General features: G+C 37.5%; 1 protein-coding gene across 2 annotated transcripts in view; it reads right to left on the reverse strand.

Moving 5' to 3' along the window:
- Window positions 1–18,831, reverse strand: part of Kdm1a (lysine demethylase 1A) — a 48,063-nt gene that overhangs the window by 24,742 nt on the left and 4,490 nt on the right. The window contains exons 2-3 of one of the 2 annotated variants that reach the window (XM_051173760.1): window positions 17,078–17,243; window positions 3,560–3,619 (exon numbers count right to left, since the gene is read on the reverse strand). In XM_051173760.1, coding sequence (XP_051029717.1) covers window positions 3,560–3,619; window positions 17,078–17,243 — 226 coding nt within the window. The remainder of the gene's footprint in view (window positions 1–3,559; window positions 3,620–17,077; window positions 17,244–18,831) is intronic. The other variant, XM_051173761.1, reaches the window with a different exon arrangement.

Genomic DNA, 18,831 nt, shown 5'->3' on the forward strand with positions numbered 1-18,831 from the left:
TGGTGCGACTGGGACAATATATGAGGTCACTGGCAGTGGGTACAAAACCTAATGCACAAACTGACTTAGTAGAGCCCATTCTATATGGAGAAATATCTTGCTCGGCCTAGATACAGGTATGTGGGGGAGTGGGGGCGGTTCCTTGGTCATGTCTCAATGAGATGATGGAACAAACTAAGTCGACTTCCTAGGGAAGGCTTTACCCTCTCCAAGGAGCAGATGGGAGGTGGGATGGAGGTAGGGGAAGTGGGGGGATCAAAAGGAAAGGAGGGAGGAGGAACTGGGATTGTAATATAAAAAATAATAACTTTTAAAAAGAAAGAACACAGCAGACACAAATTTAACTTTTAGACTGGAGCAATTCTACTACAGGATCTGTTTCCATGATGACATCCAAATGACAATCACTACTTAAAGAAACAAAAGAGTTAACAAAAAGTCCAGATAAAACTAACCAGTGCTAACAGAGGTCACATATTAAAAATAGCTGTTCTCAGAGAGAAGCACAAGATGGTAAGGGCAAAAACCATGTGTTGTACATTACTAAATAAAACCAACAATCCTATTTAACTAACTTCAACCCAAAATCAAAGATTGTCAAAACAATTAGATATTCTTTAAGGATAAAATAAGGTGGCACGTAATACAAGAGAAGGAGGTGATGGTAGAGATGGAGGAAACGCTAGCAGGGGCAGAAATTTTTTATTATAAAGCTTTGATGTCCCTGTCCCCTACCCCAAAACCAAAGCAACTGAACAAAAAACAAAAGTCAAACCCCAAAATATCTTAAATCCTTATAATGAACAGTTACCTACTCATTACAGTTTAGTACTTCAACCAAATACTTAATAGATTACTGCTATATAGTTCAGGTGTGCACTATTAACATGAAGATGACTATCTCTATCAAATCCTCATTAAATTCCCATTTCTCAGCTGACCATGGTGATTTGTGTCATAATGCCAGTACTCCAGAGGCTAAAGCCGGGTGATCATAAATTTGAGGTCAACCTGGGCTATGGCAAAACCCCACCACATACCCAAACAAAACATCAACAAAACCCCTTTCTGGCTTGCCAAAAATAATTGTCTTTCTTAACTATACTGTATTATATTCTGTATGCTTAAAAAGTGGTAAATTACTTAACATTTCTACAGCAGATTATTTTTCAATGACAGCAGGGAAAATTACATGGAAAAAAAAATCCCCCAAAATTTCATGACATTTGGTTCCAAGTTGCAAGTGTTCTTAGGGAAAACAAAACAAAAATTCTCATATATTTGGCTAACTTGGGGCATCTGAGGAGTATGTAACAATTAAGATAAGTTATTTACTTGACATAGCAATTTCAAAGTACTTCTCTAAATCAGAAATCAAAAATACTATACAAATGCAATTAAAGAAACTAAAAGTGGTATAAACACATCAGAAACAATATTGCTTTACAGCTCTATCTTCCTGATAGAATTCCTTCGAAACCAAGCTCTCAAGTTGAGAAAGCCTCTAGGAACTCTGGAGAGTGAGGGCTGGGGTGACTGCTCAAAAGCATAGACCCAGCATGGCCATGTACAGGCCTGGCCTTCTCCTCAGTGCTGCCAACAAGACAAATCAAAACTCACACCAATCTCCTTCACAGGAACCCTGATGACTTGGATAATGTATTGCACTTGGCTCTGGAAAAGTTTCCACTTCTGTGTTTGGGTGCACTTAATACAATCTATTATTCTAGAATTCAGAAAGTTACATAGATGTTGTCTAAACTTTTAAAAAGCCCCAGTCTACCCAGCTTCAGTACTATCCCTCACCCCTTACACAGTTCTAGAATAGCTTTCCTTCCAGACTGCAATTACCCTGAACTACAATGTCCTTTCTGATCATCTGATGCTGTCTCTAAAAACATATAAACCTTCTTTTTTAAAGGAACAACCTAAATTTTGCAGGCTTAGTCAACTAGAAAAGAATGAAGCAGGGAGGTAGGATTCTTAAGTGTTTTGTCACAAAATCATTTTACCCTGATTTTTATGAGATGCAAATGGCATTTTGATGAGCCTAAGTAACAGAAAAGTTAGAGAAAGGAGGCCTCTGTATATCATTTGCCTCTATTTTTTAAATAAAAGAGATAAATTAACTAGATTCCAAGCTGAAAGTAAAGTCTTCCTTAAAATCAGAAGAAGTATATCAAGTCCTACTTGATTTTAAAATAAAAAGAGTAAAGACAGGAAGAGAAAAGCAAAGTCATGACTTCTCATAATTACACTTTTTATCTTTAGGGTAAGTATAAAATATACTGCTATCAATAAACAGAACAGTCTACAGTCTACAGCAAAGTCCCCGGGTTCTTCACTCCAACAGCTTCTGGTTCACTGCTGGCCAACTCATTAAGCTTCTTTGGGTTTCTTTCACAACATTCACCACCATCCTGGCAACACCGAGAATCATGCTCCACAGTTCCACATCAAAGTTTGCTGTTATACAATGCATTGTCTGTTCATTTAAGCAAAGAGGAATGTTTCATAAAACAAACAAAAAACAACAAAACAACTTGGCTTCAGACTTTAAGGCTGTTCCTGATCAAGTTTCAAGGAAGATCTCCTGCATCACTCAATAAAAGCATTCTCTCTGAAAGAGAAATATACCCCTCTGAGGTAAGCATGTACTGATTTAAACCTCTGGTCCTTGGGTCAGTATAGAAAGATCTCTACTCTGAACAATCCAAATCAAATCCCCTTGACTACCAACTGCCAACTGCTCTATCTCCAAGGAACTACCTGTGATCCAAAATAAAACACAAATATGTCCTGAACCTACTAGACACACACTGTACAAATCTGTACTTAATGAAAATAGACAGCCTTCAACAGTAAGTAATATGTACTCTAATTTTATCCAAGTGTCTAAATAAACCAGCTCTGGACCCTGGCATACACACAGACACAGACACACATACCCTTCCAAAGACAAAAAGGATGAATGAAACGCAAACATGTTACTTCAGATTCTTGGAACAAGCTTAACTGTTCCAAATGATGGCCCTATAAATCCCAAGTTAAAGTTCATAGTTTGGTCTGAGAAGAGATAACCCTTTGAATACACTTTTTTAAGGGGTGATTTTTACCCCAGAAACAAATTAATTCAACTGTAAAGAGATTACCTACTAAAACTGGAAAAAGTATCCAACACGAACCTATGTAACATGTCACCTATAGTCTAGTCCTAAAATACCTCAGCTTTAAGACTTTAGTCCATGACTTCTTGTCTGTATCTAGTGCTACTACATTTCTCTTTAAAGGTCCCATGATTCCCGAGAAAAGTACCCGCCATCTCCTCAAAAACATGAAGAAGAATGGAGGGCTGAGATCGGCCTGAGGACTTCAATAGAGACTGCTTGCCTTTGTTCTGGCTACACTTTCTACTTACACTACTCTGTCCTGTGGGTTACATTACCCCTGTGCTTCTGGCTACAATAAGAATACCATAGCCAAAAACACTTGCAAGCATCAATCACTCCCTGGCTTGGCGGCTCTTGCTAAAGTGGCAAGCATCTAATGCCACCCTCACCTGATGCTTGGCCGTCTCCATACCCTCCAGAACTGTCGTCTTGAAGTCCTCCTGCTTGCCCTGTGGAAGGAAAGAGGAGAACTCAGGGACCTTACTCCATAAATTAAGATAATATCTGGACATAAAAGGTCTACTAGTTGGCGACTCAAGAATTTATCACCAACTAGTAAACCTGCATCAGAGAGCTCCTTCTGGAATCAAGGCCCAGAGTATTACATCATCTTTCAAATTCCGGTCAGGAAATTTCAACTTCACATGCTGATCCTTATTGAAAGGCAGTAGAACAAAGTACATAGTATTTCTAATCCCTAAATTCTTGCTACCAGTCTTGCTGAGTAAGTCTGCATGGGACCAGAGATGGATTCCAATATCTTTTAACTAACTGTTGCTAGACTGAGAATGTTTGACATGGACTATAGGACCTTAAACTGCATCAAAAATCTAAAAGGACAACAAACAAATGACTGACAATCTTAGTTAAAAAAAAAAAAATCCTGTCCTCATCAAAGCAGGGATATAACTAAAAGATTCAGCATCAACAGTAGTTTTGTTTATCATACATGGTAGATAAGACTGGACTGAACATGCCAGTATGCCAGTGCTTCCTCAGTAAAGATATCATGTAGTCAGAGGCCAAACTGCAGACAGACACACACTTGTGGGAGGATGGAGAGACTCGGGCAACATCATAGGGGAACTTCTACCTTAAATGACATACTAAGCCCTGCTTTAGAAAAATTCTCCTAGATGGTACTGTTTAGAACTTCAAGAATCAAAGCTTTAAATTCAATCAGAAAATATCATCAACAGACTGTCTTTTACAATCTATCACCAAGACAGACAAAGACAACATGATCTTAAGTTTCCAAGCCCCTGGTATACTGCTGGTAGATCACAATGTGGCCTTTGGAAATAGGAAAACACAATCTCCCAGTGATCTGAACTTAGACAAACTTCATTAGACAATTTAAACTATCCCCACACAAAAGTCCAGAACTGAGTTTAAGGGTACAGTACAGGCAAACAATTTTAGCCCTTATAAAATTGTTCCAGGTCTATGAAACACAAACAGTGACTTCTGACAATAGAATGTGCCCGCAGATGGTGGACACTGTTCTAAAGATTATTTTCCTATGCTCATCTAAAGGACTCACTAGGTTCTAGATGGTTTTTCTGCTTAGACAAATACAATGTGTATGATTTGTTGTTTAGTGCCCCAAGGAAACAGCACATAAGCATGATGAGAAGATGTAAGAGTACGGGTTTTTCCGCCCGCCGCCTGGTCTTGTCCCGCCGCGCCAACCCCAAATAATACACCGAGACTTTGTATTTGATATTATGCTGTTGGTCCATTACTAGTTTCTTATTGCTAGCTCTGTCTTAAGTATTAACCCATTTCTATGTATTTCCATGTGGTCTTACCAACGAGAGGGGGCTGGCAGTTCTATTCTCTCCAGATTCTCCATCTTGACTCCTCCTTCCTACTTCCTATTTCCTCCTTGTCTCCTAGTCCCTCCTATCTTCCTTTCCTATTGGCCAACAGTGCTTTATTCATTAACCAGTATGAGAAACATATACAGAATGACATCTCCCATCAAGAAGATCCAAATGCTAAACCTAATATGCAAACTAATCTTGAGAACAAAGGCCCTACAATTTAAATCAGAAATGTTCACTCTTGGTATGATCTTTTATTCCTAAAAGTACTGTGGGTTTAAAAAAAAAAAAAAAAAAAAAAATGTTCTCATTGTTGAATTTCCCAACTGAACCAGAGTAGATCAGAATATTAAATCATATTTTTTAAAAAGAGAGAGAAAGGGGTTATAACAGTAAACAAATACAGTTTAAGAATAACTTTTTAAGACAGGCGGTGGTAGTGCACACCTTTAATCTGAGTAGGCAGAGGCAGGTGGATCTCTGTGAGTTCAAGGTCAGCCTGATCTACAGAGTTCCAGGAGAGCCAGCACTACACAGAGAAACTGTTTCAAAATACAGAAACAAACAACAGTAACAACAACAACAAAAAAAAAAAAAAAAAAAAAAAAAAAAAACACAAAACCCCCAAAACACCAAAAAATCCAAAATAAAAACATTAACGTTCTCTCTCAAACAATGTTCCGAACTTGGCAAAAATTTCATACTAAACACAACAACAAAAAGCCTAACAGAAAAACAAAAGCACTTTCAACTGGCCATTGAGCTCAATTATTCCACTCTTCCTATTCCTATCATTTCCCTTTCTCCGACTACATGCCATACAAGAAGCACATTTGTTTAAGCTACAAGTAGCTCATCTCTTGTTTTTCTACTGTCAATGGTACTAACAACAACAATAAAAAGACACATTTCTTACTTGTGATTATCATGTTTCAAAGAATATCATAACAAAAGAATAAAACAGTCTTGCTTTCTTGCTTCTGCTTTTAAAACATTTTAAAAATCTTATAAGGACACTAATTGAGCCAGGTATAGTAGTGCATGCTTGAAAGGCTGAAGTAGGAAGATGGCAAGTTCAAGCCCAGCCTGGTCTACACAGAAAATTCTGATCTTAAAAAGATCCTGTTAATTGATAACAACATATAGAATAAATGTAGAAGCTATCAAAATCCTGGAAATAGTTTTAAAAGCTCTTTCATTCAAGGTATTACTTAGGCAAAGAATTAAGAGTTCAAAAGGTAATACAGCATAAGAAATGACAGAAAATAGCTGGGCAGTCTTTAATCTCAGCACTCAGGAGGCAAAGGCAGGTGATCTCTGCCTGGTCTACACAGTGAGTTCCAGGACAGCCAAAGCTACACAGAGAAACCAAATCCAAACAAATAGAATTGATGGGAAACAAAACTAAAATATGCTTACTAAGATTTATCTCCTGGCCTCAAAGTTTATTTTGTTAGAAGTGAAAGGATGTGGTTAGTTTCTAACTATAATGTATTTGTGGTATATTTAACCACTTTTCAAAGGAGCTAAGAAATCTTGTTTTCTTTTCTTTTTTTTTTTTTAAGTGACCATTTGCTATTGTGCAGCTGAAGACAACTATATTTCTGATCTACCTGCTGGTCCCTTCCAAGTGATTGGTTATATTTGCGCCATGACTAAGTGAAAAGTTACAATGTTGGGCTACATGCCTAGCACAACAAGTGTTTTGTTTGTTTGCTTGTTTTGCAATGCTGGGACCTGAACCTATGGCCTCACACATGCTAGGCAAGTATTCCATCATTATTGTATTCCCAGCCCAGCAATCTATTTATTTAAGACAGGCTCTCATGTATTCCAGGCTGGCCTTGAACTTGATACATATTGGAGGATGGATTTAAACTGCTCCTGCTTTCAGCTGCTAGAAAGTACTCTGCCAATTTGTGTTACAGTCCAAGCCCTGCCAGATGTCTTTATTAGTATTCTGGATGAACTCTCGAGTCAGGGTCTACACAATAACCCTCCTTTACAAGTTTCAGTGTTGGAACTACAATCACCGACTATTACATGCAGCTCATTTTCTTCATCATGGTACAGATACAAACACTAACAGCTAACTTTCCATTCAAGTAACATTTAACATACATAAAATGTCTTATTCATCTGATCTGGGATTCTCCAGCTTGAGACTCTGACATGAAAACAAGCAAGCATAGTTATCTTTAATAAATACAAATTCAAGATAAACAATGAAAATACTCAAAAGTAGCTTTTCTGGTGCCACAGCCTTCAGTTTTCATCTCAACCACTATATGTGCAGTGCACAAGCGTGCAAAAAAAGAATTCCTCAAGCATGCACGGCTTCTCAAAATCGAGAATCAGTCTTTCTTTGGCTTATCATCTGTAGCATCTGTGTAACTATCTTTCAGTGCTCCAGTTCCATCACTAGACTCCTTATCTTGATTCAAATACCCAAGGGACCATTTTTCTAAAATCTTAAACAGAAGGCAGTGTTGACCTTCAAATATTCAAATATAGGGAGGTGAAAATCCCCACTTTGTTGATACCAGGAACTTCTTATTTTGACTAGTTTCTTGGAATTACATTCTAAATATCTTGATAAACTTCTAAGTCTTCTTGGAAAAAAAATACTTTTTTTGGAAGACTAATGACTGTCAATCTAGTCATCTCATGTTGACCTTGACAATTAGATTGGTAATAAGAAACAGGTATTTCAAAATTTAAACAAAACAAACAAAAAAGCCAGGTGTTGGTGGTGCACACCTTGGATCCCAGCACTCGGGAGGCAAAGCAGGTCTACAAATCAAGTATCAAGTTCCAGGACAGGTTCTAAAGCAATATAAAGAAACCCTGGCTTAACAAAAAAAGAAAGAAATAAAAAAGGTAAAACTCTTCCTTGAACACAAAAACCTCCACTTTATTAACAATCAGTGAAATTTTGGGTTTCATAATTTTATATTTGATGTTTAATGGATATTTATCCCAAAACTGCTAAGCACCAAAGCAAAAATAGGGTAGAATTTCTGCTTTAAAAGAGCTTAATCTGTTTGAAGAAAAATGAAAAATATTCACAAAGCAACTTTAAAAAATGAACTAAGCTAACAGACTCGAGGGTCAGGGATGATTTTCTGTATGGGTTCCGAGGTATTTGGATAGACTGAGATGTCATTCTGAAAATTTATTTCTTGTATTGGTTAATGAATAAAGCAATGTTGACCAATAGGAAAGCAAGATAGGCGGGACTAGGAGACAAGGAGGATAAAGTAGTAGGGAGGAAATTCAGGATGGAGGACCTACAGGGTAGTACACCTGGTTCTCTCTCCAGTGAAGATAAGACCACGTGGAAATACTTAGATTAATAGAAATGGGTTAATATTTAAGACAGAGCTAGCCCATAAGAAACTAGTAACAGGACAAAAGAATTATATCTAATACAGCGTCTCCGTGTGTTATTTGGGGCTGGTGCAACAGTGGGACCAGGCCGGTGGGGAAACTACTCATAACACAAAGCATTCAGAGGCAGGGAGAAAATCAGATGTGGTATGTGCAAAGGATGGCATAGTACACACTCAGCTAAGGAGATGGTCTAGAACAGCAGTGGGGGATCAGGCAAAGATGGCCAAGCTCTAGTTATATCCAGTTAGTAGCCCACAGGTCACATTTGGCAGAGAAGAGCTATGAACGTGGTCCTAAAAAATCTATAAGCCTATTTAAAACATTATGATAGCTTCCCACAACTATTTTTGTGACTCGACTATATGTTTCTCCAGTATGAACTTTGCAGATGGTAATATCTAGTCATAACTAAACTTGACCTTAGCACTAATGGAAGAAAACTGATCTTTAACAAAACCAAACAAAAACAAAAAACAGTAATACTGTATTTTAATTAAACTGATCTGACCACTTTGTAACAGATGTCTTGGAAGAAGAATGGCCTAGAAAATGCAATTAAATGTCAACAAAATCATTTATATGTGAAGTGAAATAACTTGTAACAAAATGAGTAAGAGGACAAGATTTACAAATTAAAAAGGCTGTGCATATGAGGGCATAGAAAGGATAAAGGACTTTAAAGATTACTCTGTTTTAATTAAGGAGAATGGTAATGCAATAGATAAAATAGAAACAGATAAAGCTAAAATGTAAATATTATAAAGATGGCTGAAAAAGAATAAAAGACAGAAGGAAAAATGAATTTAAGATTTTAAACCTACATGAAAATAGAGGCTCAACAAGTTTGAGCTTATAAATAAATGCATGATTGATCTTAGGAGAGTAAGCAAACCCATAACTTCAAAATCGAACCAACTAACAGAGACTAGCTAATCAAAGGTTAAAAACTAAGGAAGTGGGCAGAACTACAGCTAAGTGAGTAAAGGCACTTGTTCCCACATGTGATGACCTGAGTTTGACCCAAGGAACCCACATGGTGGATTAAGAAAATGGATGCCTGCATACTTGCCCTGTTCTGTGCCACATAGGCACATGCACATAAAATTAAAAAAAAAAAAAAAAAATTAGAGTGATCATCACTACTTTGTACTACCTTTCTGCTATCTCCATTTTAAGAAATAGCTTTAAAAACACCATTCACAAGTTGGGCATGATGGTGGCATGCCTTTAATCCCAGCATAGGCAGGCTGAATTCCAGGATGGCCTGCTCTACATAGTGAGTTCCATGTTGGCCAGGGCTACACAGAAAGGTCCTGTCTTAAACACACAAACAACAAACCAAAAACCTAACACCAACAAGAACAAGCAAAAAATCATTCAAGAGGCTGGAGATAAAGGTTTCCACATTAAGTGACTCATAACTGCCTGTAACTCCAGTTACAGGGGATCTGATACCCTCTTCTCACCTTAAGGCAACCAAATATACATGTCCATACAGAGAGACACACACTCATAAGTAAAAACAATCTAAAGCATCATTAAATAAATAAACTCAATACAGTTCTTTCCCACTGCCTATTTAACCCAATTTTGTGCAGAATAAATGACCTATGTTTGTTAGAATAAACGCAAAACAAAGTAAACAAGGTTCATAGAGGTAACAAAAAATAGCCAGAATCTTCAAGCACACTAGAGGCCTTTGACGGTCTCTAGGGTGCCAATTACAGTCAGCATTTGAACAATATAAATAAAATTCACAAGTTTCAATTGGAATAGCAATCCCATTATGCCATCATTGAAAAAATGAACTAAAAACAAGCAACCTTCATAATGTCTATTATTAAGTAAGAAAGGGTACTGACAGGATCTGTCTAGAACTTCATGGCACCTGCCAGAAGGAACAGAAGTCAGAAGCAGCAGGAACCATGGAAACAATGTAAGAAGTTAATACACGGTAAGCTGCGGAGGAAAGCAAACCTTTCAGAAATCAACAGAAGACTATTTTCACACACTACCCACATTCCACAGTAGGGATTTTTCTGTCCCCTATTTTTGTGCAAAGTCTTGATTCATAGTGTAGGTTTCAAAATGCTCCAAAGAAAATATGTAATTCAGATTCTGTTACATTGTCTAGTTACAAGCTTCAGATGTGTCTGGGCAGTGAAAAACAAGGCTTACTTTTCTTATTTAACTGTTTTTAAAATGGACAGCATCAAATTTTATTCTGGCCATTATTAAAAGTACCACTGTAACACATTCCATACTAGAAAGTTACTATCCTACTTTATACCCAGGTGCACATATTTGACAATGAGGTACTAAAAATGACTTCCAGTTTCTAAAAGCATCTATGTAGGCTATAAGCTGACCTCTTTTTTTCTGACTAAAATATTAATTTGTTCTATTCCTAGTTCAAACTTGTACTTAATACAACATGTTCATACATAATGGTAGAGTTTACATTTTCTCAATGGAGTCTTCACAGTCACAGACAAATTACCCCAGTGGTATATTACAATGTGATCAGATCAAATAAATGATGGTAGCAAAGAGGATTCAAAGTCATTAAACAAAGTTGCTCAGCTAAAATTACTATTTTGAAAAATCAAAACAAAATAAAGCCATTCATTAAGAAAGCAGGGCAATCTCTCTAAGGCCAAACATAGAATCCAATGGTTCTTACCAATCAAAAACAATTAACATTTCAAAAATCAAGAATCTAGAACTACTTCACAAAAACCTAACATCAACTCTTCATATTTAATGCAAAATTTACAAAATCCAATGTTCCTGGGGCAGAAACATTAGCTTGCAAACAATTTCTAAAAGATCTATGGTACAGCCAGGCAGTGAGGATCATGCCTTTAATAGCACCAAAAGGCAGAGGCGGATGGATCTATGAGTTCCAGGACAGCCTGGTCTACAGAGCTATAGAGAAACCCTGCCTCGTAAAACAAAAATCTATGAAACACAGTGACTACAGTAAGTAACAATAAAGCTGTATATTCTTGAAAAATGCCAAGAATAGGTGTTAGGTATTCTCATCATAAAAATGACCTCATCAAGGTAATACATATGCTCCTTCATTAGATTCTGACATTCTACAAATATATATTACTTAAAAACAGATTATATACATAATCTGATACAAATAATTTCAAACAATTTTATCTACCACTTTAGAAAATAAATTTCTGGATTCTCAGTACACTTTTCCTTAAACACTTGTTGTGCTGCTTCACTCCTACAGCCAAGCCAGCTGCTATTATCTGTAGCCCTTTGGATTGAATACCATGGGAGAATCTGGTCTTATTTTTTCAATTCTTAAGACTCCAGAACTACACCTCCAACAAAGGATTACAATTAGTTGTAACAGTTGTTGTGTGTTGAATAAAGTAAATAAGGAACTACTGCATTTGGAGGAATCTTATTTTCTGTAGTCTCATCTTTACCATTTTGTTTTGTTTTATGAGACAGGGTTTCTCTGTGTAGCCCTGGCTGTCCTGGAACTTACTCTGTAGATCAGCCTGGCTCAAACTCAAAGATCCACCACAGGTGTTTCCAGAGCAGAAGAAGACCTTATCACCAGCTTCTTGAATGTTTTTTGCTTTGTTCTGTTTTGGTTTTGAAACAGGGTGGTGTTTCGATGTAGCCCGGCAGGTCCTGGAATTCAAAGAGATCCACCTGCCTCTTCCTCTGAGTGCTGGGATTAAAGGCCTGGACCACCTCCCAGCTCCATTTTAATTTTTAAAAATTTTACCTCTGTATTACATACAAACCCTGTACTCTCCACACTTTCTGCTTCTAAGTCTCTCCAGGCTTTGTTTTTGTTTTAAGACATGGTCTTTCCACATAGTTCTGGCTGTACTGGAACTCACTATTGTAGACCAGGTAGGTCTACACCAGGTCATCACCAGGTTTGCACAGATAGCAAGGAATTTATACGATGAGCCATCCCATTGGCCTGTTTTCTCCTTTTCTTTTACAGAAAACCAGCTGAGTATAATGATGTATGCCTATAATCCAGTTTGTGGAAGTTCAAGCAGGATGATAAACAAGTTCAACCATGGCCTTAACATAGTGAGTCCAGAATGAGCTTGGACTGTACGAGGTCCTATTACAAAGGAAATAAGAAATCAGCTGCCAGCTCTTCTTCAGGGCCAGGGAGATGGCTCAGAGTAAAGGCACGTGTTGCCAATCTAACAACCTGAGTTCAATTCCAGGAAATACATGGTAGAAGACAAGAACTGACTTCCATGAATTGTCCTTTGAATTCTGTCCTCCACTAATAAGGAAGATTCCACCTTTTAGATTTTTGTTACACTGAATAATCAATTAATAAAATGTTTATCAATTTTTGTCACTTATTTTAATTATAATAGCACTTGTGATCCAATGTCAATGAAACAAATTAAATTCTTCTAATCATAACATTCCTATATTTGTTTTTAGATTATTTAGTATTTTCACTAATCTAGGTTGGGTATACCTTTTAATTTATTTTTTGGGTATTTTTGTGTATCATCCTCAACTGTTCTCTTCCTTTCTTCCCTCTTTTTGCGGGAGTAATAGTTGGGTGAGTTTCCTCACTTTGCAGCCCTGGCTAGCCTTGAATTCACTGAGATCTATCTGGCTCTACTTTCCAAAGTGCTAGGACTAAAGGCATCTCTCACTATGCCTAGCAGTCTTCTCTTTATTTTTCATCTCACTGAACCTAGAACTTGTTAATTCATTTAGATTGCTAGACTGCTGGCAAGTCTCAGGAATCCTGTCTTTTGCTTTCCAGTGCTGGGATTAGATAGAGACATAAACCACTATACCTGGGTGGTTTGGGACCTGAACTAGGGTCTTCATGCTTGCTTGTAAGGCAAGCACTTCACTAAAGGAACCATCTCCCTAGCTCCTGAACACCCTTTATGTGCATTTTGTCTTCCTGGGTTTTTTTGTTTTGTTTTTTGTTTTTTGTTTTGGTAGGGGTGGGGGTTGCAGTGCTGGAGAGCAAACCCAGGGCTGTTATGCTGGGCAAGTGCTCTACCACTGAACTACACTTCCATTCCAAAGGGAATTTTTAAGATACCATTAAGTCAGTTTATTACAACAGCCCCCAGATTATTTAAAGCACACAAACATTTTGCTATACCGATTATTACATAAATTAATTTTGCTAATTTAACAGCTTTTCCCCCCAAACACACACATTCCCCAAGTACAAAAGAACTGGCTTTACTGCAAAGAGACCTTCATCTGGCTTTAAAAGGGATATAAATAATGCTTCCCATACTTAACATATTGATTATAACTGCCAATCCACTAACCATGCCTAATAAAACTAATCTGAGAATTGAACAGTGGTTTAAGTGGTACCTCTGTGAAAATAGCTCACATACTCTTTAACTTGAAGAAGCCTTGGAAAAGCATCTAGTTGCCCATTTTAAACATGCTTTTGCTTATTATTTTGAAGTTTTCATACATGTCAAGATATGCACAACAAAGCTGCTTATTACTCAAAATAGTATATTATGGTCCTAAGCAAAGTGCTCTACTGAAATGTAAAGTCAGCAACTAGTAAGGCAGCAGGATGGGGACAAGTGATGCTTCTGTACACAAAAGGCTTAGTAGCAGCAGAGCAGCTAACAGTGTAAAGCCCAAACAACATCAATCGATGACCTGAAGTAGATGAGAAAAGCTGAGGTAAGCTCCAAATAAAGTGTATTTCTATTAGAAGCTCCTTCAACCAAGGAGCAATTACTCTAAACCAGTGAAGGTTAACTGAATGAGTCTTCTATTACAGAAGTTCCACCATTAACCAATACATGCCACCCAAATGCAGTTTGTTCCCAAGCAGTCTGTATGACGTAAGACAAAGCTTAATCTTCACAGAAAAGATACTAAGAAAGGAAATAAAACCATCATTTGTTAAACAAAATATTAAAAACATGGAAATTTTAAGAAAACAAAGTAATATAGGTTTAAATATAAGCAACAGTTAATATTTAAAAATCTGTATCCATTTGATTCTTAAAAGGAGTATAATGCCACAGTGCAATGTCAAAGAAATTGGAGAGACAATGTTTAAGTCCAAATAGAGAACTTCCTCTAAATAAATTTAATCCAATAACACCAAACAAATAAAACACCTCTTATTTTCATTTTTAAAAATTAACTGTGGTGCCTAGATGAAGTATCACTTAGCATGAGAAAGGCACCCCACTTCAAATCAACTCTCATATACTTTTCTCTCTCCAATGTCCCTCCCTCTCTATGCTGTTAGACCCCTCTACAGACTGACTTTTCTACAACAAATAACTTGGTACTATTCTCGTACTCTAAAGGACCTCAGTGAGAGCCTAGGGAAGTGCGGGCAAATGACTTGTAGAATACATGTCTGTCTAGCTGGAGACCCTGAGTTAGAACCCAGTTCCACAAAACCAAAGTAACTTGGTTACTACCTCCAACCAGACTACCAGTCAAGCCAGGCTCTCTACAATATGGCTGCAATCTGCCTTCCAGCTTCCCTATCCAATTCTCAATTAAAGGAACTTCTCCAGTCAAACCATGTGAGCTATCTTTGGAACACCCACAAAATTAACACTTTAGAAAGCAAAGCAAAATTTTGTAAACAAATTTAAAAGTAGGTAAGAATAAAATTAAGCAAGCAACACTTAAAATATTTTAGAATTAACTTAAAAAAAAAAAAATCTAACTTTCCATGCTTTTAGTTCCAGCACTTGGGAGGCAGAGGTAGGATCTCTGTTGAGTTCGAGGCCAGCCTGGTCTATAGAGCGAGTTCCAGGACAAGCTCCAAAGCAATACAGAGAAACTGTTTAGAAAAACAAAAACAAAAAAATCTAACTATCCCAAAATTACTAAGACTCCTTTATACTAAAGCACTGGATTGTTTTAACATAATGGAGTAAAGACAGGGCCTCCAAATCCCTTCAAGACACATTCTGTAGGACCAGTGCCTGTTATTTATGTAATAAAACACACACAAACATATAAAATCCAAGGCTTGATTTAAATTTTTAAAGGACAAAGAAAATGTACATCAAGTTGGTACCTAAGATAAATCGTATTTACTGGGACCACAGAATACCCTACCACACCAGAACCCAACCTCTGACATATCAGAACATCACTGTACAATACTTAAGAACCCTAAGTTGAGGATCTGTAGCCTCATGAGCTATAGCACGCATTTCAATAACAAGTGACCAGCAAAAACAGAAGAAAAAGATAAAAATAAAAAAGACTATATTAAGGAGGCACAAAAAGAAGAGAGAGAGATACAGATTGCACAAAGAAAGCTAAACACAGCCAAGTTGGTGCACGCCTTTGATCCCAGACCTCGAGAGGCAGAGGCAGGTCAGCCTGGTTTAACACAGTGACTTCCAGAGAGAGAAAGAAAAAAAAAAAGCTAAGTACAAGATTTAGGAAGGGCAGGAAGAAAATGCAACAATGAGAAGGTGTTGCTGAGGTGCAGAGAAGGCTCTGCTGCCTCCAGATGGATGTGCAAAGGTAAGGCACCAGACTAGAGGCCTTCCAATAGGGAGTTAACTGATAAACTATTTTAAGAAAGCCTTAGGGAAACCCCCGGATACTGGGATGAATTGAACTTAGAATTTTATCTTTTTCTTTTTCAGAAAGTATTTTTATAATTACTTCAATTGTACATTATTTTTAAGAGCTTTAGTCAGAATTTAAGCTCTGAACCTAAATTTACATTAACAATTTGACCTTTAATACTCTCAAGAGGAATACCAGCATTAATAGTAGACTTAAAAAAAAAAATAACTTAAGTTCTAGTAATTTACAATAACATCAAAGAGGAGAAACACCCGGGATAAAAAATAAAAAGATGCTAGGCATAAGGAAGCTTATGTGATCAGATTCTCTTCAAGGCCTTTTCTATTTCATGTCAGTTTGTGCAGATGCACACTTGTAAATATGCATAAAGGTACCATAGTTCAACAACATCCGTCTTCCTCAATCACTCTCCATATTATTTTCAGACTGGCCAGCCAACAGACCTAAATGATAATCCTGTCTCTGCCTGGCCTTCTTAGCACTGATATTACAGGCTCATGCTACCACACTCAGCTTTTACACAGGAGTTGGGGATTGAACTCAGGTCCTGGAACTTGCAGCAAGCACTTAACTGACTGGACATCTCCCCATTTCTTATACCATTCCTTTGATTGGAACGCTCAAAAATAAAAATTACAAGATCTTAGGCTTGCTCCTTTTAATTTCAGGATGTTTTTATGTATGTTTACCAGAAAAAAAGTTTTTACTAACAAGTATGCATACATAACAAAAACAACAACACTAAAAAAAACCAAAACTTTTAAGCTGTGAATTCAAGTTGTTGCTGACAGGACTGGCTCTATGGATTTGACATTTCCCTAACCATTTATTTTCTCCTAATTCTAACCAACATACACTGCTATTATCTATCATCATCCTTTATTTTCTTCAGAAACACACACATACACACACAAAATTGCCAGCAGCACTATGTATACATGTGCGCACATACATACATGTATACATCTACATTAAAAAGGCACACAGCAAAGAGCCCCAGAATCAGAATGTAAGCCAAAGATGAAGACATAAATAATACTGCAAGACAAGTGATTCATATTTCTAAGATAAAAGAAGCCATGGTCGGTCACTACAACTCACCAGATGGCTCTTCTGGCTCACTTTCATTTTCTTCTTCAGGGGGGGCTTGAGGAGGTGGTGGGGGAAGCTTCTTTTCCTTCTCTGCTTTGGCATTTCTCTCTTCTTCTGAATAATATTCATCTTCTGAGAGGTTGGCCAAGCTTTCATCCATTTCTCTGTATTCTACCTATGTAGAAATTATTCCAGAAAAAAATAAATCCAATGAGAATCTCAATCAGGGACTCTATTTGGAACCATTCATGGAAATTAATTGATTTCAAACTTCAAATTTTAAAGAAATAACAAAGATAAAGCCAACTTTCAACAGTTATTAAAGACAAAAGGCCTCAAGAAAGACTAGATTAGCCCAATCTATAATTTACAACATTATACTGGTCACATCTCTGACTCAAGCTCTCCTGTAATGTTGTTTTCAGTGTGTCTATTATCATGATCACACACTAAAAGTTTCAATTAAAGTAGCCCTCATCCAAAAATACAGTTAATAGTGAGCCAGATATGGTGGTATATGCCTATAATTCTAGTACCCAAATGACTTCTAAAAAGAATTGTTTGTCTGATTGTTTTTCGAGGCAGGTTTTCTCTGTGTAGTTCTGGCTATTCTGGAACTCATCTTGTAGACCAGAATGGCCTCGAACTCAGATATTCACCTGCCTCTACTTCCCTGAAGTGCTGGGATTAAAGGCATGTGCCACCACCTCTTGGCTTCACTCAGCTATATATGAGGTATGTAGCTATACCAGCCTACATAATGATAAATATGCCTGAGGATGCAGCTCAGGCAGTAGTCTCTCTCCTCTCTCCCTCCTGTCTTTTGATATTATTTGTCTCTTTAAATTGACAAGCTTGTTACAGCTACTGCTAGGGCCCAGGTGTTGACCCTACCATCTTCAGTAACACCTTTACAAAACCTGAACCTAATTTTGATTATATAATTTCATGCTATTTTAAAAGAGGCACACCACACTAGACAAATTTCCAGGCAACATAACATTGCTATACTGTCTATATACACCTCAAAACTCTTGAAGCAAAGCCTGTCTACACTGGCCTCAGCTTCCTTTTTAAAACAGTCTATATGGTGCATGTGCACAGACTGTGTACTCCTGCACATTCTAAGGCCAAAGGAGGAAACTGTGTGTCCTGGCTTATTTCTTTCTGCTTGGTTCTCTTGACACAGGGTCTCTCACTGAACCCAAAGCTTGGCTAGCAGCTAATAAGCCTGGAGAGCCTCCTGTTTCTACTTCACCTACAATACTGGCCAGCAGGGCCACACTCATCAGTCTGCCTTTTATTCCTTAAGTGGATAATTATCCACTGAAGTTACAGTTCACACTAGTTCTCAAGTCTGGCTAAGAATGAGTAAAATTTTTCACAGCTTTGCTGCTGCTACGTTTTCTGTATTTTAATTTATTTTATACTATGGGTGTTTTACATCCAAGTGTTTCTGCATACAGTGTCCAGAGAGACCAGAAGACAGCATTGGATCCCCTGGAACTGGAGTTACCGATGGTTGTCAGCCTCCACAAGGGTTCTGGGAATCAAATCCAGGTGCTCTGGAAGAACAGCCAGTGCTCTTAACTGGCTAGAGCCATCTCTAGCCCCACAGACTTGCTTCTAATTGTCCCCCAAATAAACATATCTCATGTTTCTTTTGAAAGTTTAAGAACTGATCACACCCGGTGGTGGTGGCACACACCTTTAATCCCAGCACTCAGGAGGGAGAGGCAGGTGGATCTCTGTGAGCTCGGAGG

This window comes from Phodopus roborovskii, unplaced genomic scaffold (genome assembly GCF_943737965.1).
Source record: "Phodopus roborovskii unplaced genomic scaffold, PHOROB, whole genome shotgun sequence".
Taxonomy (NCBI): Eukaryota; Metazoa; Chordata; class Mammalia; order Rodentia; family Cricetidae; genus Phodopus; species Phodopus roborovskii.